Source organism: Haliotis rubra, unplaced genomic scaffold, assembly GCF_003918875.1.
Source record: "Haliotis rubra isolate DU_JTF1 unplaced genomic scaffold, ASM391887v1 Scf311, whole genome shotgun sequence".
NCBI classification, from domain to species: Eukaryota; Metazoa; Mollusca; class Gastropoda; order Lepetellida; family Haliotidae; genus Haliotis; species Haliotis rubra.
Window position 1 is genome coordinate 665,111 of NW_025766982.1, and position 26,447 is coordinate 691,557.

The 26,447-nt window shown below is 45.4% G+C and overlaps 1 protein-coding gene across 1 annotated transcript in view; it reads left to right on the forward strand.

Annotated features, from left to right (window-relative positions):
- Positions 1-19,024, forward strand: part of LOC124283260 (kinesin-like protein KIF28P) — a 51,572-nt gene extending 32,548 nt beyond the window's left edge. The window contains exons 29-32 of the mRNA XM_046719289.1: positions 321-329; positions 3,881-3,955; positions 5,500-5,556; positions 18,719-19,024. Of these exons, the coding sequence (XP_046575245.1) occupies positions 321-329; positions 3,881-3,955; positions 5,500-5,556; positions 18,719-18,862 (285 nt within the window). The 3' untranslated portion in view covers positions 18,863-19,024. The remainder of the gene's footprint in view (positions 1-320; positions 330-3,880; positions 3,956-5,499; positions 5,557-18,718) is intronic.
- The last annotated feature ends 7,423 nt before the right edge of the window (positions 19,025-26,447 follow it).

Genomic DNA, 26,447 nt, shown 5'->3' on the forward strand with positions numbered 1-26,447 from the left:
CCTTACTCAGTCATATGTCAAATGACTAACCTTCTATCGCCTCACAGGCAGCTTGGGTTATCCAGGGCCTAGATTTTCGAAGCTCTCTTAGCGCTAAGATAGTTGCAAGTGCCATACATTAACATTAACTTACGATTATCTTAGCGCTTAAAAGCTTTGAAACCTAGGCCCATGGTAATAATGTCCATGTTGTATGCGCTAAGAGCCTGCCCGAGTGGGGTGGAGTTCAGCGCTTTGTAAGTGGCCTTATTGTTATTATGCTGGAAAATACATGAGCTTTGCAATGTCTGATATTGTAACATTCCTCTGCTACCCTGCAGAAACAAGACGTAAGTATGCATGGGTTGAACGAAAAACTAACTTTTTGTTGCTTTCTGTGTCTAATATTGGGCCAGGTCTCTTTCTCTTAATTTTGGATATGTGTTTTTAGCAGCTTTGTTTTGTTTGGTTAGCAATGCTACTAACGGTTCATTGTTTTACCTTTACTAAAAATGAAGGTTTCTCAACTTTTCCAATTCTTTTAACAGTTTTGAGTTAATAATGATAGCTTTATTTTGTTAAACCTGGTATTAGCGGCATTAACACAACTAAAGTGTACAGAGAGAGATAGTTTGTGTTTAGCACTGTTGCTAACATCCTGTGCATTAAGGGGCGGTGGGGTAGCCTAGTGGTCAAAGCATTGGCTCGTCACGCCGAAGACTCGGGTTCGAATCCCCACATGGGTACAATGTGTGAAGCCCATTTCTGGTGTCCCCCGCCGTGATGTTGGTGGAATATTGCTAAAAGGGGCGTAAAATCAAACTCAGTCAGTCAGGCAGTCCTGTGCATTAAACACTGGCTGCAGCACCTGGACAAGTAGCATGAGGGATGAGCTATTTTGACACTCTGCAATCTGTTTATTTCCTTGGTACATTCACGAGCAAGAAGCACGACCCACAGTTCAGTATTACTGATATCATCACTATTTAACTATAGGCTTTCCACCTGCACTGCAACAAGGCATGTTGTCATGATGTCAATCAGTGGATTGTTTGATTATTTACAGTGGTGCTAAATTACAAAAGTGAACAGTATTTACACAAACATTCAATAAGAGTAACCTCGACCATGGCCCTTCATAGCAACTGACCTTGACCGCTGTCATGGAAGGTTGCTTCTGACGTTCTGATACAGTCTTCTCTTCACAATGCCAGTCTGTCACAATGTCCTGGGACTACACTAGTTCTGACCTTTTGTACTGGCTCAGTAGCTCACATAGGCCCAGATAAGGGACAGTTCCGCATTTCGCGTTACTGCTTCCTTGTATATACTGAATAAAAGTTGAACTTGATCTCAACCTTTTGTTCTCATCTTATGAGAACTACTTCACTTGGCTTCCATACCAAGGCATCGGAATACGGCCTCCAAGCGTGGCCCTATGGACCTGGGTCACAATCAGTATGATGATGCAGAGGTGTTCAACATGCACTCTTACTGAGCTCTACTCTACGGAGCAATTACGTCAGTGAAGTGTAACACTCCCGAATTCCAGTGGATTTCATTGTGTTCTGCCTCCTAAAGTTGCTGGGCACATCCATTGACTAAGCTTATGCAAAGGAGTGAGGGTAAATTTGATGCCGTCCTGGAACTGAACATTAAAATATGGAGTTGCCGAGTTGTGCTTTGTTGTTCTTGAGAGCATGAACATGATGAAGATGAGAAAATCTTCCAAGGTAGATACGTAACACACTGATTGTGTTTCTCGGTTTATCACCTCCAAAGATCCAGGTTCGATATCCCACATGGGTACAATGTGTGAAGCCCACTTCTGCAGTCCCTTTCAATGATATTGCTGGAATATTTCGAAAAAATGGCAGAAAAACATACTCGCTCACTCCAACATAGATAACCCTCTACAAATAACTCAATGAACCACAGCTGCAGATCCTTTAAAGTCCCACTCCCAATTCTGTCACAGACTTGAAAGCACCATCCCCATGGTTGTTGGTTTTTACCAAAACGAGACTACAAATTGTCCCATTGGTGCTGGTTGCCCTTGACATACATATATCTGGGGCGCGGTGGGTGAGCTAGCTAAGGTGCCAGGCTAGTGATCCAGCGAGGTTGAGGTGTCGGGATCGAGCCCACCTGTAACCGGGTGTAAAAACCCTGGAGTCAACTTTGTGTGCAGACTCTTTCACAACACAATAGGTAATTGATAGATTTTAAAACACACAAAACGCCTATGCGTTTCTCTTTTAGGATAGTATATGAATATGATGTATATTACAAACAGCTGTTGTGTGTGAGGTTGTTTACTTACCCCATTAAGTATGCCTACGTATGTTCTAACGTCACACTGTAACAAGGTAATTACAACAAATGTAAAAAAGCTGTACTATCTCATAAATATGTAAGCTGGTGCAGTTTCTCTATGAATATATATATATAAAATGCTCGGATCACTTACATTTGTAAATGGGGCGGTGGTAGCCTAGTGGTTAAAGCGTTCGCTCGCCACGCCAAAGACAAGGGTTCGATTCCCCACATGCGTACAATGTGTAATGCCGATTTCAGTTGTCCCCCGCCGTGATATTGCTGGAATATTGCTAAATGCGGCGTAAAGCATGGGGTGCGGTGGGCGAGCTGGCTAAGGCGCCAGGCTAGTGTTCCAGAGAGGTTGAGGTGTCGGGATCGAGCCCACCTGTGAGCGGGTGTAAAAAACCTTGGAGTCAACTTTGTGTGCAGACTCTTTCAGTATTGTCACAACCCCTAGTGTACAGTACACAACCCTGTGCACTTAAAAGAGCCCACGAATCCGTTGGTATATGACCAGATGGTGGCCACGTGAATACGTGCAAACACCTAGTTGCGGGTACAGCAACGTGCAGTGAACTTGGACAAAGTACTGTGACTATGTGTCCCAGTCCACCCAGCTGTGAATGGGTACCTCGTTAGGATAAGAAAGACACAATAACTCGGTGCGCCTAGTGGCTGCAAGAGTTGTATACTCCCCAGGGAGATTGATAATGCGATGTGCCGTTGAGATTGACATCCAATGATCGAGGGAAAAAATACCAGCTCCTTGAGCATGCACTAGTGCGTGGATATGTGTGCTATATAAATATCCTATAATAAAATAATATCTGTCTGAATCCTGGTAAGACTATACAGGGTTGAAAGCAGCATTGTTGGTGCCACAGTACATGGTTGGATACAGGAAACAATACCACAGGACTTTAAGGTGTTGAATATCACTGCGTTCTGTGTTCTTCAGTTCTGACTTAAGCATTTTTCAGCCTCTTCTAGATAAGCACATTAAAGTTAAAGCTGAATGTAAGAACTAACCCACTGATGGTATGATAATATTATAGACTGTATTATAAATATATATATGAATTATAATATCTGGTCACCTGTAAAGATCGGTGTTAGAATGTATCTTCAGCAACCCATGCTGATTGTACGTGGGACTAACGGGATGAGGCGATCAGGCTTGCTGACATGGTTGACATGCTAGTATGTCATTGCATCTCAATTGCCTATGTGATCATGCTGTTGATCACTGGAAGGTATGGTTCAACAGCATCAGAATTGATCTGCACAATTGGAATATGGCATGTGTCATCCAAGTCAGCGAGCCTGACCATCCATGTTTGTCGCCTCTTACGACAAGCATGCTTTTGCGTAGATCGATGCTCATGCTGTTGATCACTGCATTGTCTGGTCAAGATTTGACTATTTACAAATTGCAGCCATATAACTGGAATATTGCTGAGTGTGGCATTAAACTACGAACTTGATATCTGGTTGTATAAGTGCTTCTCCGTGGTAAGACTGTGTTGTATATGGAGGTAATAGCCTACCCAGAAACTTGTCTACATTGTTCTTTTACTTTCAGGAGGAAGCCAAGTACAAGGCAGCACACGAGATCAACACGTACAAGAAGATCGCGGAGCGTGCAGAAAACAGACTGGTATGTATCTGCAAGGACAGCATGTTTATTGGCTTTAAAATTTGAGAGGCCGATTTAAAAGGGAAAGTATTGATTTAGTGATGAAATATTGTACTTTTCTTAAAATATAGAATGGATATCTGACTTGAATGAAATATGGATTCTTGGGCAGAGAAAGTCCCCAGTAGGGCCAGTACATCTTGCTTGTCTCCTTGTTAGGACTTGGTAGAGTGCGTCCTCAATGTCTTGTCCATATCTTTCTTTGTGGGCAGAGTATGTCCCCAGTATCCCATTTGATTTTCTTTGTGGTGATTCCAGAACAGAATAAGGCAAAATTTCCACATACTTGTTTCAAGCACCAATGCAAGAGGGGATAGGTAAATGATTGTCTGACCTTGGTCCAATCCACAAAACGTTCGTAGCGCTATGACATTCATTCATTCATTCATGAGTGAGTTTAGTTTTACGCCACACTCAGCAATATTCAAGCTGTATGGCGGTGGTCTGTAAATTATCAAGTCTGGACCAGACAATCCAGGGATCAACAGCATGAACATCGGTCTACGCAATTGGGATACAATGACATGTGTCAACCCAGTAAGCGAGCCTGACCACCCGATCCCGTTAGTCGCCTCTTACGACATGCGTGGGTTACTGAAGATCAATTCTATCCCGGACATTCACCGGTCTATGACATTCATGAGCCAATGATAAACTATGGGGTTACAACAACTCACACAAGTTGTAACGTTACGAATGTTTTGTGGATCTGGACCCTGGCCCGTTGGAGTGAGTTTGATTTTACGCCGCTTTTAGCAATATTCCAGCAATATTATGGCGGGGGACACCAGAAATGGGCTTCACACATTATACCCATGTGGGGAATCGAACCCGGGCCTTCGGCGTGACGAGCGAACGCTTTACCCACTAAGCTACCCCACCGCCCCTGGCCCATTGGATGTCATCACACTTGAAGGAATTGACTGTTGATCATGGAATAAAAAGCCAAGACAAGATTATTTACAAACATTGTTATGATATCGTGTTATAATCATCAGAGCTAGTGATAACATTTTGAGTCATTGAGTTATGTACTCGCTTGTGTTCATCTCAACTGGGTATCCTAATTTTCCTTTGAGTAACCAAATATATTGTACCCACCTCATTCCAACTCAATTGGGTATTTTGCCATTTTCCATTAATTGTAAAAATATAATAAAGTTTAAATGTTGGTTTACATGTTTGTTATTCATATTTGATCTGTAATATTAGAAACGATAAGAGGGGACTGCAAGTTGTCAAGTTGAAATAGAACCTCTCAGTATACCTCTGCTATTTCATCTAACCACCGGTATGTAAGCTAAAATGTGACATTTATGTGTGTACGCATGTAAGATCAAACTTATTAAGTAGTTACAAAACTTCATGCGTGCTTGTACGAAATATACTTAATAGGAATTGAGTTTTCATATAAATATTTGCGTAATTTACGCAGATACGCAGCTTATCTGTACCTCTGAATCATTCATTTACTCCAGGTTTCTGATGTTAATTTTACTTTTCAGAATCAGCTACAAGGCTTGATACAAGGAGCTAAAGTTTCTGGTGATGGGACGATTAAGGTTAGTTTTTAATGTAATGATTTTATCATTTATGCCATTGTAGCTGCCAACTTATACTCTACAACACATTGGGACATATCGTTAGGGACATGCTTTAGGAGTGAGTGAGTTTAGTTTTATGCCACACTCAGCAATATTCCAGCTATCAGGCGGCGGTCTATAAATAGTCAAGTTTGGACCAGACAATCCAGTGATCAACAGCATGAGCATTGATCTATGCAAATTGGATACGATGACATGTGTTAGCCAAGTCAGTGAGTGTGACCACCCGATCCCGTTAGTCGCCTCTTACGACTAACATCAGTTTACTGAAGATCAATTCTAACCCGGATCTTCACGGGTCACACATTGTAGGAACACATCATAGGGATTCAGTGTTATGTCCCATGTTTGACTGGATGCTGTCTTGGCTGGTCACTGTGCCCCGATGATGTGGGTTATTCATTATGCTTCAAGTCATGTTTGTCTCATCCAGACCTGACTATTGACTGACTGGCAGATATAGCTGCAGCATGGTGACTTGGCGTCTAACAACATTCACTGACTCTCACTGTCCGTGAACATTCATTGTCTGTGAAGTAATTATTGTTAACATACATATTCATAATAATTGGCTTCCATATATATTTGCGTTGATGTAATTATAAACATGAAAATGGTGTGCTTCACAGATCTCCATAGAAAGCTCATGCCTTCTTTTTTTTTAAGCATTGGTTCATCACGCCAAAGGCCCGGGTTCGATTCCCCACATGGGTACAATATGTGAAGCCCATTTCTGGTGTCCCCCGCCGTTATATTGCTGGAATATTGCTAAAAGTGGCGTAAACCCATACTCACTCACTCACTCATGGCTTTTTAACATTTAAAACGCCAGACATCCATAGACACAAAAGTACTGATTCTTTTTCAGAAGAAGTCCTCCTTGGGGTACATATAAGCATTAAAATGTCCATTTTAAATCCTACGACAGTTGTAACTATATTTTTAATAAAATATTTACAAAACAAAAAACTCGTTTTGTCTTGTGAGACCAATTCCCTACAGGGCCCCACCAAAAGGACCAACATACACACAGCCAAGAGCAGGTAACTCTCGCCGTCCACCTACGTGACCAACCTCACTTTTCATGCTGTCGAGTTCTGTTGAATAGACGTGCGTGGTGTTCAAGCTTTAGAGTTTGCTCTCCTACCGATAATGATGAGTGTAAAAGAGTCTCAATCTGTATGTATGGTTCCTTTTCTCTACGCGACGGCGTTAGATGGGCGTCATATGTGGATATTTTCATTCATCTTTTGTTGTAACTTTGCCGTGGGTCTCTGTTTTCCAGCCATGTGGCAGGCAAAATGGCGGACAGCGATCGTGGGTTTCCTTGCTATATGTTATTGGTAGCTTGTAGTAGGGAGTTCATATATTATGTTTGCATATTATATGGTAGGCTTGCCTAAATTCTCTTTCTTTCAGCGAATTTGTGGTAAGTCGTTGTTGAGTATTTTGATAGTGTTCGCTTTCGTATCACTCAACTTTACTCTATCACTAGTACACGCAGGGGTGGCTAGCCTTTTTCTGCTTTGCATTGTATGTTTAGTATTTAAATGGCTGTAGCTTGTAGCATTTATATATCGCCACGTCGCGGATTATTCTTGCTATTACTTGTGTTTATGTGTTTGCTGCTTCACAGTTCCTGCTAGTAACACTGGCGTGGTTCTGTTTGTTGCAGTTTAAGCCCTGTCGCGTTGTGCCATGCACACTACCGCCACAGGATGGTTATATAGTGTGCCTTCAGTGTTTAGCCGAGGGGGCGCCAATGACGATCAAGGATGCTCATAATAAACGCCCTTAAGCGCCAATATTCCTGTTACATTATGTTGTATTATGATACATATTTCATACGCGTTTACAACAACGTGGCTCATAGGCCGAGGTTGTGGTTTTGTCTGGGTTTCTGCGCCCGCAGCGCATTCTTTCCGACACGCCCAGATTTTATGTTTTCACTAATCTGCTTCAGGCGGGATAATATTTGATAAAAGATTTCTAAGGAAATCCCTTTATCGTTTCCCCGCAAAACAATGTTGCTGACTTAAATATGACTTCACTATTGCAGCAACATATTCTTCAACATAATGTCAATTCGATGATTGATAGCGCGATGTCAGCTCCAACCCGGAAGGGAGCTCGGCTCAAAGTGTTGATCTCGAAGGTAAGTTCACCAGGTGTCGCCTGTGGTGAAATTCCCCCGATTGACACGCGGTGCTGTCTGGGTTCCGAAGGAGCTCAGCACGCCTGTCGCCGGGGTGGATCGACGCATCTGGGGGTTGGCTGCGCCCGAGCTCTGGCTCGGAGAACGCCAGCCTCCCCAGGCAGCTTGATCCTGGCTTCGCTCAGGTGATGGTGTGCCTTCGGCACCTTGTGGCGACCTAGCTCGGGCTCAGGTTTGGATCACGGTAGCCTGGCCCGGCGATGCAGGTTTTGCCCTGTCTGCTTCTGGTGCCCTGACTGGCGGTCGCCAGGGCGCAGACCAGCTCGGGACACCTCCGCGCTTCGCACCTTTGTGGCAACCTAGCCGGGCTCAGGTTAGATCACCGGCTTCTGGCGCCCGGCGATGCAGGTTTTGCCCTGCAGGTTTTGCCCTGGTGCCCTGACTGGCGGTCGCCAGGCGCCGACCAGCTCGAGGGACACCTCGCCACGTGGTCAGTCGGGGTTGCCGGGAAACCTGTATATCGGCAGGTTCCTCTCGGCGGTCTCTGTTCCACTGAGCTGCCGATCACCTCGGCGCCCTAGGTCTACCTGTGTCCACCAGGGGCAACCTGCATTGCCAGGCTACTCCCTTGTGTCGGGACTGCAGATCGGACTAGCACCGACCTGGGCTTCGCCCCGTACGGAGCAGATCCCCGGGCTGTTAGCTCAGGTCTCGCCTGATGTCTATCGATGCCCTGGCCAAGAGGCCGCTGAGTGTGATGAGCTGCCGATCACCTCGGACGCCGAGGTTCTACCCGTGTACACCAGGGGAGCCCTGCATTGTCAGGCCACTCCCATGTGTTGGGGATCGGGTTCGAACTCGAACCGCCGAAATTCTACGATACATACATGTGTATGTATGGGTATTTATATAGCGCTATAGGCTATGTTTGACTATACTCAGTGCGCTTTTGAGTAAGTACTTCGGGAAACCTGATTTATCAGGCTACTCCTATGTCCCGGATCGGGTTCGGTCTAGAACAGCTGAGCTTCGCTCTCGCGGATTCTCTGAACCCGTGGGTAGCGCCGACTCCAGGCTTTCGCACTGGTAGGGCGCAGATTCCCGACCGGTAGTTCAGGTCTCGGCCGGTAGTTCAGGTCTCGCCTGATGTCTATCGATATTATTGACCTAGATGCCATCGAAGGTGTGCCGGGTGTGACTGTCACCTCGCCCGCTCCGAGGTCTGTCTGAGTGCTTGTGAAACCTTGATTGTCAGGCTTCTCACATGTGCCTCGAATCGGGTTCAGGCTCATTACAGTGGACAAGTCGATTTGAGCTTCGGCTCATTTCGCTACTTTGAACTTACCACTAAGTAGGATCGTCCCTGAGGGCAAGTGCGCGAGATAGAATCGCTGCTGTGTTGCCTCAGGTGTTGTCCATGTCGACTACCCGAACCGTTGGAGTTCGCCTCCGAGGGAAGCCTGCTTCCAGCATCGCATCCGCACAAGGCCTCACACACTCTCCCTTAAGTCTGCCCGTTCTTTCCCCTTCACAGCTCAACGCTGTATGCTCCACTGGCGCATCTCTCAGCTGCTGAGGAGCTGGTGGAAAGGGAGAGAGCCGGTGGAATTTTTTTTTTTTCGCCGGGCGACTCTGGGCGGCATCTGGCGGGGCAACTCTCATCTGGCTAGGGACTGCATTGTAGCTGTGCCAGTCAAATGATGAGGGCGGTTATGGGCATATCGCCGGGACAGTTTTCGAGGAATCTGGAAGTCTGTTGAGCTTCGTTACTTCCTCAGGTGCCCAGGCATCGGCAAACGTTAAGTTGCCGACTGCTGGGGTTACTATATTCTGCCGCAAACACCGGCGGAGCGACACACTCCTGTGTCGGCTTCCCGGGAGAAGGCGACAATACTCCGTGCCCAGATCCAGTCTTTGCTGGGCTAGACAACCAGTGTGGTGGTTTCCAATGGTCAGGAATATGTGGGGTTTGACACCACTTATTTCATAGTTGCCATTACGAACGGAATGTTCAGACCCATTCTCATCTGAGAGCAAGTTTATAGAGGTACTGTCCTTCAAGATGGAGACACCGCGCTCGGTGATCTCATCTGCCGAGACAGGGGATTGGCGACGCCAATCAATGCGACCTGCGGTCGCGATACCTCCTTGTTCCATTGCACCCTGATTTCAAGATTTACCTTCGGTTTCTTGTTTGACGGGACGTGCTACCAGTTTCGTGTGCTCTCCTTAGGCTACATTACGGTGCCAAGGGTGTTCACCAAATTGAGGTTTATTACAGCTCAGATAGCCAGATCGCAGTGCCGGTGTTGTCACCGCGCATAGGCGACTGACTCATCGTGGTTTCAGATAACTGTTGAGTCTCGGGGACCTCACGATCGATCAGTTACTTAAACTGGGCGGAATTGTCAACCTCACGCAGTCAGATGGACAGACGTCAGGCGTCTCTCCGAGGGTCCCCACCCCTGGAGACACCGTCGCTCTCAGTCCAGCCAGATACATCCCTACCGGGTTAGGGCGATGTTCTGGGTGACCTGCAGCCTCTTGAGATGAAGTCACAACCTGCACATCAATGTGCTGGAATTGACAGCAGTCAGGTTGGTGTTCGATCCCGCACACCGGGATTCGAATTACCTCTTCGGCCAGACATTCTCACTCTGCACGGGGCGCCACACCCGAATCCTCGGATTCACTGGGTGGCTTGGCCTCTGTCGGGTATAACACACGGATTCTTTTTCAGAGAGATCGTCCTTGGGGTACATATTATGCATTTTCCGGCAGAAAAATGTCCTGTGACAGTTGTATCAATGTTTTTTGAATAAAAAGATTGAACAATAAATAAACTCTTTTATTTATTATACGGACCCTACCTCACGGAGTTACCTCCCTTAGCGCATGCGCACCAACTGGGTAGGCTCCTAGACCCGTATCATCATTCCTTCTGCTGTCACTGCCGTGAACAGACGTTATATGTAACCATTCATGAGCCGTACAGCGCTGAATACCGCTATGTCTGAGACACCACCTGTATGTTTGGTCTTTTTTTGCCTTAAACAAGGAACAGTAAAGCTTTACAGTTGGTTGTTTCATAATTGTGCCTTTGTATTAATTCTAATACGCGAACTTTCCCGTGGTTTACGCAAGTGTTGCTCTGCCATGGCGGGAAGTTTAGCGTGCCGCGTGGTTGTAATATTGCGTATTAAAACCAACTATTACTTTCCGTGGTAACCTTCACGTGATTTTTCAATGTTTTCTACGTGTTTATATGCTGCTGGGCCGCTAATCCAACATGCTTGCGTGTTTGTTTTCAGGCCTTTTCATCCTGTTCGGTTGTGGGGGTAGTATCCCCCGGGCCGACAGTCATACAAACTGTGTTGCCTGTCTGGAAAAGACGGGACACGACGCTGATTCCTGCCCTATTTGTCTGGCCTTTTTGGCCCCGGGCCCAGAAGAGGCGGGCGGCCGATACGTTGTTTTATCGTGAGATGCATGAGGCGGGAGGGGACCTGACGCAGGTCCCCCGTCTAAAACAAAACGAACGTCAAAAGGAAAAAAATCCCGGAGGCCTTCCCCTGCCACTGCCGCCAGTGGTTTTGACATGTCGGTAATGGAATCTATGTTTCAGCAGCATATGGCCTCCGTGAAGTCCTTCGTTCGGGAGTCGGTTGGAGGTCTCCGGCAGGAGTTCCTCACCCACTCCGGACGGGGGGCGGAGAGTCCGGGGGTGGGATCGCCGGGCTCGGCTCGATCCCTCAGCCTTGAGGCGTCTGTAGATCCGTTGCCTCTGGCTTCGGATCCGGACGCCTCGGCTGCTCCGGAGAGGGAGGTGCTCCCAGTCCCCCTCTCGGAGTTGGCGCAGGGATCGTTGAGTATTCCTGGTATTCCGGTCCTTGCGCACACCCGCCCCATGAGAGCGGAGGCACCAGTTCTCTTTGGCCTGCCTCCAGCGTCTCGGGACTGGGGTCCACGCACGCCGGCTGGCGCTGACGTGGAGCCGTCTGTCTGTTCTTCCCTTCCTGTGGTTCCTAGCGCTAGGCAGTCCACCGGGTCGGGGTTAGGGTCCTCTTACGGAGGAGACCCAGCCTCGGACTCGGGCTCGGGCGCCGAGTCAATGGAGCTTGGGGAGGTTGAGGAGCATGACGGCAGCTTCGCTTTGCTTCGCCTTGCGGGAGGTCCGGCAGAGAATTGCCGAGGGCCTACCCCAGGCCGCGGTGCCTGCTGGTTGCGCGTGGACTCGACTGAGTTCCGCTTGCCAGGCAGGAAGGCGTTTGCCCCTAGGCAACCCTCGCAGACGCAGCTCCGCAGATTCTGCCTTCGCTGGTCTCGGACGACGGTCGATCCCTCTTGTCTGGTGCCCGAAAGCACGGTTTGACTTACCGATCTCTCGGCGGCGCTACCAGCTTGGGAGGATTCCCTGTTCGTTGTGCCAATTGTAGACCGAATGTGTGTTCACTTCCGCCGCCCTGGGGAGGCTCGGCCTTCCTCCGAGCAGCTCCGCTGCTCGGCAAGGGCCTTACTCCACCTTTTGCCCTCGCTGCATCCCCTGCGCACGCTGCATCGACCTACGGAGGAGGTCTTCACCGAACGCTGATGCAGCAGGTGGGGTGGTGGTCCATGAGGCCTACCTCTCCTCGGTTCAGAGGTCGGCCCTTGAGGTGGAGGGCATGCTGGCGACGATGTCGCCGCATGTCGTGCTGCTCCGCCAGCTCGGAAGTTCAGGCTCACCTCGCTGGGCGACTCTTTGCGGTCTGCTGCGCCGACGGTGATGTGCGAGTCATGGGGATGCGCAGGCTGTGGCTGTCGACGCTTCTAGGTACTTTCGGCAGCAACACAGCAGACCTTGCTGGCCCTCCCTTCCGCCTGGGAGCCGACCCTCTTTCCCGGGGCCCAGCAGGTCATACGGGAGGCTGCCGCTGCAGCTACCTCCTTCAAGGACTCTAAGGCCTTGTTGGAGCACCCGCGGTGTCTCGCCCCGCTCCCCGTGCCACCTTCCTCCGCCGGGTGCAGCCTACACCCGAAGTCTGCCGGGCTGGCTTTGGCCGCTTGGTAGGGGTAGGCGGAGAAACAGGTCCGCCAAGGGTAGGGGCAAGGAGCAGTCCTCGACTAGCTCCCAGCCTTTCAAGGGCGCTGGAGGTCTGCCCGACCTCCCGTTAACCCTCAGGCTGCCGCCAAACCGCGGTGTGTCACGCCCAGTCAGCTCCGCCACTCGGGTCTACACACGCTCCTACCCCATATCCCAGTGGGAGGTCAGCTCTCTCTATTCCTGCCGGAATGGGAGAAGGCTACCAACAACGCTTTGGGTGCTGGCCACGCGGTCAGCATAGGCCATCTCCCACTGTGGAAGCGGAGGTCCGCCCGACTTCACCGCATACGCCGCGACTCGGGTGCCGCCATGTCAAGCCAGGGCGGACATATTGCGCTGACGAAGTTCAGGCTCTGCTGGACAAGTCCGCAATCGGCGCATTCCACTGGGAGAGGAACAGGCGGATTTTATTCCGCGTACTTCCTCGTCCCGAAGAAAGACGGCGGGTTCCGCCCCGATTCTCAACCTCAAGGGGTTGAATCGCGATGCTCGAAGTACCATCCTTCAAGATGGAGACACTGCGCTCGGTGATCTCATCTGTTCAGCCCGGCGATTGGCTCACATCAATCGACCTAAAGGATGCGATTGCATGTACCCATACATCCATCGCTCAAGCAGTACCTTCGGTTCTCTTACGACGGGATGTATTACCAATTCAGGGTGCTCCCCTTCGCATATCGACTGCCCCAAGGGTGTTCACCAAGCTCATGTTAGTCCCAGCTACCTAGCTCGCCGCAAGGAAGGCGTTGTTACCCTTACCTAGACGACTGGTTGCTCGAGCACTAACACAGCCAGCGAGTCAAGATGCTACTCACACAGTGATAGACATTCTAACTCGACTGGGGTGGATCATCAACCTCAAGAAATCCGACCTGGTACCCACCCAGGACTTGGTTTTTCTTGGAGCGATTCCAAACGCACCAAGGATCTCGCTTTCCTTGTCGCCCGACCGGGTCACCAGAGTTCGGGAGATGGTATCTTCATTCCTCTCCCAGCCCCAGGCACCAGCACGGACTTGGCTCCGTCTACTGGGCCATATGGCGGCGACGATCTCTGTAGTGTGGCGGGCGCGGTTGAGGATGCGTCCCATACAGCAAGCTTTGGCTCGGCTGTGGACTCACACGGAGGATCTGGAGCGCAGTCTCACAGTCCCCGAGTGGTTGAAACCTCACCTTCAGTGGTGGACAAATGTCGGGAATCTCACCAGGGGGTTCCCCTTGGAAATCCCGACGCCAGCTCTCACAGTTCAGACCGATGCGTCCCTCACGGGCTGGGGGGGTGTTCTGGGCAGTCTGTCGGCTTCCGGACTCTGGTCCGAAGCCGAAGCCCACCTTCACATCAACGTGTTGGAACTGAGAGCTGTGCGGTTGGTATTCGAGCGCTTCAGAGAGCATGTCCGGGCCAGGTAGTCCGCCTTCAGTTAGACAACCAGACGGCCATGTCGTACATCCTGAAGCAGGGAGGCACGGTGTCCCCAGCGCCCGAAGCGTGGACTTTCTCCTCTGGTGCGACTCAGTACGCATTGTCAGGTACTCCCTGTTTATCTCCCGGGCTGGAGAACGGCGAGCAGATGCGCCTCTCGCCGATCCTGGCCCCGCGACGAAAGTGGATGCTCGACAGGCAGATATTCACAGTAATCTCCCAGTTGTACGGGTCGCTCGAGGTGGATCTGTTTGCGTCCGGCGGGACGCATCAGACACCCGTGTTCTGCTCTCGGATACCGGACCCAGGGGCGTTGGCTGCCGACGCCTTCCTGCTGGATTGGACGGGCAAAGTGCTCTGGGCGTTCCCGCCGTTACCACTCATTCCCCGTGTCCTTTCACAGCTGTCCACCCAGCCAGCTCGGCTACTTGTGCTACTGGCACCGCTTTGGCCGTCACAGAGCTGGTTTCCGGTAATTCTCAGGTTTCTGGCTGGCGCGGAACGGATTCGACCTGCTCTCAGGCGAACCAGTCCACCTTGGGATTTGTCGATCGTGCTCGATTGGCTGTCCGGTCCCACTTTCTCACACCTATCGGCTATTTCCATTCAGTTGTTGACCTGGAAAGCTGTTTTTCTGGTGGCGGTAACATCTGGTCGTAGGGTCGGCGATTTACATGCTATGTCGTCCGACCCGGCGCTGACTGTGTTTCACACGGATCGTGTCAGTATTCGCCTCCCAGATACTTACCGACCGAAGGTCAATCACGCTTTCCATGTGACAGCTCCTATCGAACTTCCTACTCTTACCCAGCCTTCCACATCGGGACCACTCTACTCTGAGCACTCACCCGCTGGATGTCCGTGAAGACGCCAAAGTCTATGTCAAACGAACGCAGGGGATCCGTGACGGGTACCCAGCTGTTCTGTTGTTACGCGGTGGCGGAAGGCTGGTCTGCCAGCGAGCAAGCAGACTTTGTCTCGCTGGCTAGTCTCGTATTTGTGCCGCTTATCAGGCTAAGGGCAAGCCTCCCCTGAGGGGTTGAAGGCTCACTCGGTCAGGGCAGTAGCTGCCTCAAAAGCTTTGCATCGGCACTCCCATTGAAGAGATCTGCTCCGCCGCTATTTGGAGCCGCCAAGCAACGCGTTTATCTGGCATTATCAGCTCGTCGCATTCCGTGTCGTGCGAGCTTTGGCCGTACTGTTCTCTCCAGTGGACAGTGTCCTGCCACCCTGACCGAGTGAGTCTTGGTTTATTGGTTTGTTTTGACGCTACTGTACAATAATTCCATTATTGACATGTCTGCTACTGTGAGCTCACTCAGAGAACCTGTACCCCTTCGATTCTCTCTACGGAGTTACTATATCGTTAGTGAGTGGTATTTTGCATTCCCCTCACGGTGCTCTCATGTAGCCACTTAGTGGGTGGGGATTCATTGACATTCGCACTCGTGCAATGTCTCATTATGCTAGAGAGGTCTTCTTTGAGCACAATTCCTCCCTGTCAGTTCCCTCCCATAATGCCTCTCGTGAAGCGAAACTGGGACAAGTGACAGGTGAGTGTTATGGCGTCTGTTCAATTTTTTCCATGATACGATCGCTATATTTGTGTGTGCTTGGACAGAATTCCTCCTCCCTGGCCTCCGGTCTTTGGGAGTCTGTGTTTATGCATAATATGTACCCCAAGGACGATCTCTCTGAAAAGAATTAACCAAACCTGCAGAGGTTTTCAATTCTTTGAAGAGAGTCGCCCTTGGGTAGGGCCTCCGCCTCCCGCAATTCTGTTCACTGATAAGAATTCAGCAGAAGGAATGATGATACGGGTCTAGGAGCCTACCCAGTTGGTGCGCATGCGCTAAGGGAGGTAACTCCGTGAGGTAGGGTCCGTATAATAAATAAAAGAGTTTATTTATTGTTCAATCTTTTTATTCAAAAAACATTGATACAACTGTCACAGGACATTTTTCAGCCGGAAAATGCATAATATGTACCCCAAGGACGACTCTCTTCAAAGAATTGAAAACCTCTGCAGGTTTGGTTAAATTCCTGCAACCGTTGCAGACACAATTCTGTCTGGGATTCAACACCCGTTCAGTGTGTTGATAGGTGGGGCGCGCTGGTGTGCAGATAGGGGGATTTCATAATCCCTATTCTGCGGACTTAGTTCGGATATTGGAGTTACTATAACCTCGTTTTGGTTGAGAGCCTTATGACCTCCACCATTGCCGGGTACTCCATGGCTATTTCCACGTTTCACACCTCGTTCGATGGTGCTCTGCCTAGGCAGCATCCTCTCGTACATCGCGTCGTAGCTGGCATGAACAGGGTTCGACCGCCTCGTCGGCGTGACCAGCCCACCTTAAAATTGCCACTTATTCACAATTGGCTGCCTGGCCCTAATTTTTTCAAGTATATCGTCTCTCTCACTTCACTTGTTGGCGTGGAAGGCGACTTTACTTGTTGTGGTGAACTCTGGTAGAAGGGTCGGGTACATCCATGCGATTCCCACTGACCCGACACTGACAGTATTTTATACTGATCATGTCCGTATTCGACTCGGATACCTACCACTCTCAGTCGCGATATTGCTTTCCGCGTGACTGCTCATATCGCACTTCCACCCCTTACCCAGCCTTCGCACCAGGGACCAATCTTTCGATTGCTCACCCGTGCCTGTCACGAACGAGCGAACAAAAGGGATCCGTGACGGTACCCCATGTGTGCTGTTTGGTGGCGGGAAGACTGGGGAGTCTGCTAGCAAGCGCACTTTATCTCGTTGGCTTGTTTCCGTAATTGTATGGATTTACAATGATACGGTTTACCTCCCGAGGGGTTGAAGGCAGACTGGGTAGGGCAGATGCCGCTTTGTTGACAATACACAGCGGCACTGCTCAATGAAGAGATCGGTTCTGTCGCTCTTTGGAGCCAGCAGAACGCCTTCATTCGCCATTACCAACTTGACACCCATTCTAAGGATCGTGCTCGGTTTGGTCTTTCGGTTCTCTCCAGTGGAGAGTGACCTGCCACCCTGACCAAGTTAGTAACTGGTCATTGGTATCGGTTCTGTGTTCAATGTCGATATATTTCATATCACTACATCGTATTAGCCTTACCATCCTTTCGGGTTGGGTCGGGTTTGGGTGTACATCGTCGCCCCTTTACGCCCCTTCAAGAGGCGGGTCCGTTTTGAGCGCTTTAACCAGTCATATGCTATTAACCGTCTTGCGGACGGAATTGGGTGCGAACCCCGCGGGGCACTGTTTGGTATGCCTCTCTTGAGCCGCATGTCACGTGACCAGGTTAGTGTAATGGTGAGCCAACATATGTTCGGCCACGCTTTTAAGCTATTCAGGGGATTTTTATGCGGCTTACAGTTTTCCCTCTTCCCCGAGCCTTTGGTATTTGGGAGCCTGTGTTAATCAGCTTTGTGGGATGGTGGCCTACACTTACCCTCCTCACGCCGAGAGTGTTTGGTGTTTTCACTGCATTACAATGCATGGCGTTTGTACTTTCGTTCGATTTCCTCAGAAAGTTTTAGCGAGGCTAATAATTTCTCTGGGTTTTATCGAGGTCCCGGCAAGCCCTCTTCCAAACAGGGGCTGCATTGAGCATTAGTTTGCAGTACTTATTAGCTCGACTCCTGGGTTATTGGCTTTGTAAGCGTTTAAATTTTTACTCTTTCCCTACCCTTATACCTCTGCGCCACGATTGTCTGGCTGGGGCTATATTAGGGTTGGGAGTTGTTCGGCATGTCCCCATACATTCCTTCCATTGTAATGGTTAGCGGGGTTTTATGTCATTGATATTGAGCCAATTGACATATAAGCTTGGGCTCTCTAGTTCCGCCCGTCTGATTGACATCAGCGGTCAGGTGGCTCGGTGTTTTCTATTTCGTATCGGTTGTAGATTTCACTCCACCACGGGTTTAGTTGTTGCCAGACAGAATGCCACTCCGCCTCAAATATCTTTGGGAGTCTGTCATATGCTTATATGTACCCCAAGGAGGACTTCTTCTGAAAAGAATTATACAAACCTGTAGAGGTTATGAATTCTTTGAAGAAAGTCCTCCTTGAATGGCCACTCCGGCCCTCCCCTCATTCTGTCTGACACGTTCAGCATGAAAAGTGAGGTACGAGGTAGACGGCGAGAGTTACCTGCTCTTGGCTGTGTTGGTCCGGTGGGGCCCTGTAGGGGTGGTCTCACAAGACAAAACGAGTTTTTTGTTTTGTAAATATTTTATTAAAAATATAGTTACAACTGTCGTAGGATTTAAAATGGACATTTTAATGCTTATATGTACCCCAAGGAGGACTTTCTTCAAAGAATTCATAACCTCTACAGGTTTGTATAAATTTTCGAAAGGGGGGTTAGAGGCTCTTTTCTTGTCTCAAACAAAACGAGACTAAAGAGATAGTCTTATAAAAGCCTTACTCTCATTCATGGTGCTATCATTCTTTTTGTAGATTGCGGACCTAGAAGCCCTAATTGCAGGCAGCGATGCTAGGGTGTCGTCCTCTCCATCGGCCAGCTCCAACGGCAGCAGCAGTGGGCGTCACATCAAGCGTTCTGGAGAGAAACAGGGCTCTTCAACATGCAGTCTACAGTGAACTCGGCTCATACCAGTAGTTGCTGCATCTCTCCGTCCATTGTTGATAATTTTTGTTTTGGATTTCTCATCCATTAACCATCATATAACTAGTTAACTTCTGTTATTGAAAAAAGGGATATGGAAAATCTGTTCAGTGAATTAATTAACTCACAAAACTATATATCTTTATCTTTTGTTATTGAAGCTGTGATATGGAGGAACTGTTCAGTTAATAGTTATGGAAAACGGAAGTGGTTGTGCTTTGTTTAAGGTTGCGATTGTCAGATGTAACTGTGAGAAGCTCAGCCATCTTTGTCAGGCAAGGTTGTGGACTTTTTATCAAGAAGATAAGCATGTTTGTTCACCAAGTATCCATTCCAGTATAATACGTACCCAAGACCCATCACTGCTTTGGGTTATTTCATGGCTGAATCTTTAAGGTTTGAATGATTCTACACATAGAAGTTACATGAAATTACTCGGCTCTTTGATGAATTAGTGAGTTGGAGTTTACATTGATTTGGACAGAAACCGATGTGTGTGTCAAGGTCTGTCAGCTCACTGTGTAAGGAAAGTCTGAAATGAAGCTGGTCTTGAATGTAGACTTATGCAGATGGGGGGAGGGGTAAAAAGTGGTTAAAGCATTCGCTCATCACATCGAAGGCATGGGGACTGTTTCTCCACATGACGGTGTCACATAGTAACCCGGGTTCGAAATGTGAAATGTTGGCATTGTATCAAACAAGATGATTCAGGGAATTATCACTTAATTTATAGTGATTTCATTATTTGTGTTAAAAAATACATTTTGACGTAGTGACATCGAAGCTGGTATAATTACTTTGTCAAATTATTATGATTTTGATATGGCCAAAGTTGGTGAATAATAATCTGTCAAGGTCAGAAATATTTGAACTTGTGTCAGTAGTCTGCAGTAATCTAGGCAAATATCTATCTGATTACATTCAGTATGAGTTATCAGACATATATATATGTTAGCAGTGTGTCACACTGTAGATGAATGTTAACTGTTTGTATTGCCTGCTGATTGTCTTGACAAAGTTGCCTCCCTTTGTTGCCGTGGCGATTGTGCAGCTCAAGGCCACGCAAAGTGTAGTGTGACTCTCAAATCGTGGAACATGTAGAACTGTGATATTGTTAACACTACAATGGCTGTAGCCCTGCTCCTGAATTACTGGCATTAGACCATTATGATGATGTAACACTATTGTTATTGAATTTGGAATCAGAAATTCATTGGTCATTCTGAACTTGCGGGTCATTATGCAAACATTTTCAGATGCAAACATGTTTTTTGTCTGAGAAATCTGTTGATTCAGGAAGTAGCATAAATAAACTGTAAAATAATTTCTCAGTTATGTATTGTTGAACTAGTTAGGACATGTGATGTGAGCTAGAAAAAGGTATCCCACATTTGTGATATTCCAAAACTTACAAATGGGAAAGGAACTGTATTTATGATTCATTAGGCAAAAGGTGTTGAGGAATGGTACCAGTCATGGTATTGCGAAGACGTGGTTCCTGGAATTTAGAACACTTAGTTTGGTCAAGGAATCATTTAAGAAAATAGGTTTGCATGTTTGAATAAACTTGTTTTTTAATTGTTGGAAGAAAGTATTTAAAAGAAAAAAAAATTAATTGAATATGATTGCAACTGGAAAAGATGGTATTACATGTAATGAATATTTAGAAATCCTCTCCATCCTAACATATAAACATACGTTGTGTCAGTATAGACCCAAGTATAGACTTAGGTCTCGGCAAATTGCTTTCAAAGAAAGGTGATCTATGCAGGGGTTAAAAAATCCCATCGCCCGACACCCGGGACAAGTCAGTTTTCATTTCGGGCAATCAAATAATGGTATCTTACTTGTCCGTGGGCTACTAGATAATTTTCACTTATGGTTTCAAACCGCAAATAAAACTTGGATTTAATTTCATATCTGCTCAAAATGTAGCTATTACATTTCACAATGATAATAAAGGAGAGTTATCTTTCTTTGCTATTTATCACTTTTCAATAAATAGTGCAGTAAACATAAACATCAAATACCATATTGATTTATTCTTTCATAATTACATCATCATAATTATGTCATAAAATCAGGGCGAGTGGAAAATTAGTCAGGACAAGTTACTTTCTTAGAGTCACTTGCCCTGTGGAAAGTGGCTTTTTAATTTTTTTTTGAACCCCTGTCAATGGTGAATGATGATTTCCACAGTATGAAGCAGAAACTAACATAATAGATGCATGGTTTTTGTTCTGAAGGAACAAATGGTGAAAGTCTCTATTGCCTTCTTAAAGGAGTGATAGATAACCCATGCTTCATGTCAGTCGGGCTTTTATGTTAATAATTGTCATTTGAAGAAAGAAAATACATAATGACCCAGATAGCATTCAGACGTTGGCCCAACGTTGGCAATGTTGGCAAAACCATTGCCAATGTTGGGCCAGCGTCTGAATGCTATCTGGGGAACAACACATTTTCTTGAAGTCAACCAACTGTGATGATGATGTCATGTCACCTGTTGTGATGTCATAAAGGATGATGTCATACAGTATTGTTGCAACTAACCAATCAGCTTTGTGATATGATGCTGACTTTCCCAGTCCTCATGTACAGGGATTTACCAGGGTTATATATTTTAGGGTTCCAAAGGATTCAAAGCTTTAAATTGTAAAGGTTTAAGTTTAAAAAATGAGGGTCCCATGCTAAAAATGTGTCTCTCTGGAAAACTGAATACAGCACTCTACCACAAGTAATGTAAGTTTGCTTCAGATACTGTTAGAGATAGATAAGCACTGACAAAAATCTGTAAGAACCAACCCTTGAAGATCGTGAAGCATGTACTATGTAGTGTACTTTGTAAGTGATTACATACAGATACATTAAATATATCTAAACCTATGTATCTGTACAAAATCACAAATAGCAACATTCATTTCTAAACATGGATATACATTTTCAGCATCCTTTCACTCTGTATATTTGGCCTCCCTTTTCACTTTTTAGGGTGCAGGGGTGCATGTGTGGTAAATCCTGTATAGTGGTGAACTTGATGGTACTAAGACCGGCATTGAACTCAGAGCTCCAGATAAGATTTAGCTCATGTGGGTACTCTACCCACTGTATTTTTTTTGGAGTGGGTATTATGAATGTTGAGTGGGTATTTCATTTTCCGTTACCCACTGATTTCAAATATGTGCGTATTTCAATCATTTTACTCAAGTAGTATGTCATTGAGTAAGTTTACTAAGAAGGTATGTTCTGCCTTATGTCATACCTAATCAAAACCAACTTAAATATAATGGAAATGATTTCATAGAAAATCACTCATCCTATACTGACAGTACAACACTTGTCCTATACTAACAGTACAACTTGATAGCAATCGATCTTTTTCATTATGCAAGCGATTTTTATATATATATTACGTACACATTTGTTTTAAACTTTTTGCGTATCTAACATTTTAAATGCGTAATTTGTACGCAACAATTATTTTTCAATGCGTAATTTGAAATTTTATATACGTATTTTACCCGGATACGCAGCTTATCTGGGTCTCTGAACTGTTACCACCTTTTTAACTTGAGACAACAGTTATTTTGAGGACTTGTGTCGCAAGGCATGTAGAGAGAAGGCAAGAGGCAGTGAAGCATTCACCTGTTGATGAAGCAATGTAATTGTAGAATCTGGAAGCCCAGCATCAGTGAAGAACATCGAGTAGCCTCATGATTAACGTGCAAATTTGTGTTGTTTGTTTCTTGGTATGATTAATTTGTTACCTATTGCTGATGAACACTGTTGATAGATCTTGTAACATTGAAAATGGTGTCAGTTTCTGTTGGAACAAGATATTTGGGGAATTGTTCATGCATAGAGAACAGTTGCTAGGCAACAGTTAGCTAGACATGAAGCCTCTTGTTTGATTACTTGTGGATCGAAGGTACCATAAGTATATAATTCCCTGAGAACATTTCTTTTAAAGTTTATGTAAATAATGCTGTAGCTCAGTCCAGTAGGGCAAAAAGGATAAATATAACAGGGCTTTTAAAAACAAAATGACTACAAAAAAGCATGGGTTTACATTTATTCCCACATTGATTTATCATGTTTAAAAAAAAAATGTAATGCTCAGAAATTAATCTGTTAACATTTTTAATAACATCCTTCATCGTGATATTTATATCTGTTACGCTTTTAGTTAAAAATAAAACAGCTTTATAACATTTTGCATTATAGTGTCCTAATTTCATTGTGAGTTTTATGTGTTTTATATAATTAACTTCATTACAGTGTTATGTTTGTTAAACAATGTAATGGTTTTAACTTTTAATTGCAGACTTTTGTCTGTGTTGTGTGATTCTCGTGCAGAGGAATTTCTCTGTGTACAACCAATTGTGTATTACCTGTGATATTTGTAAATTTAGTTTTAATACACACAAACTGTGATCCAGTTTGTGAATATGTGTCCGTCCATTCTGTTGTACTTGTATGCCTGAAGGTATTAATTCATTCCAAATAACTCTCTTTTCTGGAATATTCCATGTTTGGAATTCTGGAACATGTCTTAAGACTAATATTCCACTGTTGTATGAGGGGATACACTTGGACATTATTTGCCATATTAACCTCAGTTATTACTTTTGGGGGTTTAGAGTTAATTACCCATGTGAGAAGGAGGACACGGGGTAGTGTTTTTCCTGTAAGTCCCTATGGAGGTTACACCTTTTGTTGAACGTTTTTTGATTATTTTATTTTCTGCAACAACCCACATCGCGGGTTTCCTTATAGAGAGACTGCTGTTTTTTTAAAGTGTTTTTCAGATTATAAAGTGTAATAAACACAATAACCAACTCACCAAGGCTTGAGAATTACAGAATTTATATAACTCGGGAAAGATAATCTGTCATTCCCCGTCACTTGTTAGTTATTGTCTATTTATTGTTGCCTCCCATAGAAGACCCATTTAATCAAATTCATCTTAGAGTTGTAGGGCAGTGGGGTAGCCTAGTGGTTAAATCATTGCCCGTCACGCTGAAGACCTGGCTTCGATTCCCCAAACGGGTACAATGTGTGAAGCCCATTTCTGGTGTCACCCTCCATGATGTTGCTAGAATATTGCTAAAGGCGGTGTAAAACTAAACTCACTCTCTGAGTTGTAATGGCCTATGATAAAGTATTGGAGTTACAATCAGCTGAGCACTAATCGCAAGTTGTGGAAGAGGTCTATGTGGATTCTGTGTATAGAATAGAATAGAATAAAATAGAATAGAATAATACTTTAATGCCTTTATGTATTAATGTGTATTCTCTTAATGTCCTGCAGTAATATAGATATATACTACCTGCAATGCATCAGTTTAGATGATATGGTAAAATCAAGATTAAACTATGACAATCAGTAGGCTAGGGTAAATAGTATCCCTCTCTCTCTCTCCTCCCCCTCTCTCTCCCTCTCAATTTATCTTATCCTTTATTGAATAACTTGAAGTCATCTGCATTTGTTTCTCTGTGTTTGGGTGTTGGTTTTTGGAATTGAATAAAATGGATCATTACTTATATTAAAGTCTAGATCTACATGTAGTCAAACAATATAATCAAAATATTGAGCATTAATCAAACGCCAAAATATCTGTTACATGATGACTATTTTATGTTTTTGAGATAGTTAAGATCAGTGTTACAGAAACTGATAATTTAAGGTGATGAAGGTTTAGGATAGTTGTGACTTTCTTTGTGGTCCCGTGTCTCTATTGTCTGTTCATATTTGAACTTAGGGGACAATGTTTTAGATGAACTTTTTGTTGCTGTTTCTTTTATATTTTGTAATATACATTTCTTGTGACATATTTCACAACATTGATTGTTGATATTTTTATAAATATAAGAAACTATATTATGTTAATGAGTGATTTGAACCAAATAAAATTAATACAAACACTGACATGTTTTTTTTTTCTCTAGTTTATTTTGTGCAAATAGAATAATTTGTTTTTCTTAGGCTGACATTCGTTTCAGTTGTAGATTTAGAATTGTTGACTGATATAGTATAGTCTTGTATAATCTCATGACGGAGTTATCTCCCTTAGATATGTTAGAATCCGATGATCATTGTTCTGTCATCACTATTCTGATGTTAGTGGGTTTCCAAAAATGGAGTAAACTTATATGATCACCATCCCAGCCTGCATTTTCCCAGCCTGCCTGAAATATGAAACCCTGAATGAAACATTTCCCCCACTCCAAGGCTTGTTTCTATGTAAACGCACCTTCTCTGGCCACCTGACTGACAGAGTGGGAAATTCAAATCTGGATTTAAAAATGAGAAATATATTTTCAAAATGTATGTTTTGTAGACTCTCTGCAGCCCTACTTTTTGCTGTGAGTCTTCATAACATACTTCCTTATACTATGACTTAATATCAGCCTGAACCGATGAGTCAATTGTGCGATATTTCATGGAATGTACTTGAATACTGTATTGCTTGGCATCAAAAGACAGCTTTATCAAGGCAAGGAGGTCACACCCCATCTGTGTATAGGTTTGAACCCCGGATGGGGTAGAACGAGGGTGGGGTTTTGGTGGACAGGGTTCACCCAACTTTTATCTGACATGCCGGATGTACCTGTAATATTTGTTGCTTTTCTATTAAAAAACTGATTTACCCGCCAAGCTCAATGCACCACAAGATGAACTCTTGCAATTTCAACACCTGCACATTTATTAAAAAAAATAATGAAAGGAAAAACGAATGCATACTCTGATGTTAATACCTTGAATGTAATTTCTTCCAAACATAATTTAAAAATTAAGTAATACTATGAATTTGGAAATAATATATGTCTGTTGGAAAGGAACACCACCATAAAATCAACAGAACAGGTATAAGTATTAAGCTCAGTTGAACACCAGCTTCACTGTCCTTTCAGGGTATATGTTCTACTCGTGGTGTAGTGGTTAGAGCGTCCGCACGGAGAGCGGAAGGTTGCGGGTTTGATCCCCGGTCGCGTCATACCAAAAGACGTTAAAATATGGTACTTGTTGGTCCCTGCCTGGCGCTCGGCATTAATGGGTACAACAAGGACAGGTCGGTAGTCAGTTTAATGTGTCTGAGTGGGGTATTCATGCTTCACTGCGGCATTGTATCTCAGTGAGCTAGCACTATAAAACCAGCTTAAGTCTGGGCTAGTACAAGCAGCCACACGCATGCACGTCGTCATATGAGCGAAATATGCTCAAGTATGACCCCACCTATAAGATCTAGTCACAGACTTGTTTTCTGTGAAATCAGAACAGTTATCCAATTCAACTAATATTGTTAGGCTTATAAATGAACATGTATCTTGGACATCTTTAAATCCTGTTTTTTATTGCTGAAACACAAAATTGTATTACAATTTCCCTTGTCACACCTGTTGACCATGTTTGGCACTGACCATGGTGTTACAAATCTGAGTTCACTGGTTCTTGGTATATAGGAATTTGGAAAAACTAAAAGGTTATCGTCCCGTGAAGCAATGGATGCCAGATACACGTAGAGTACTATATGATTGTTCCTTTATTTGTGAAATCAA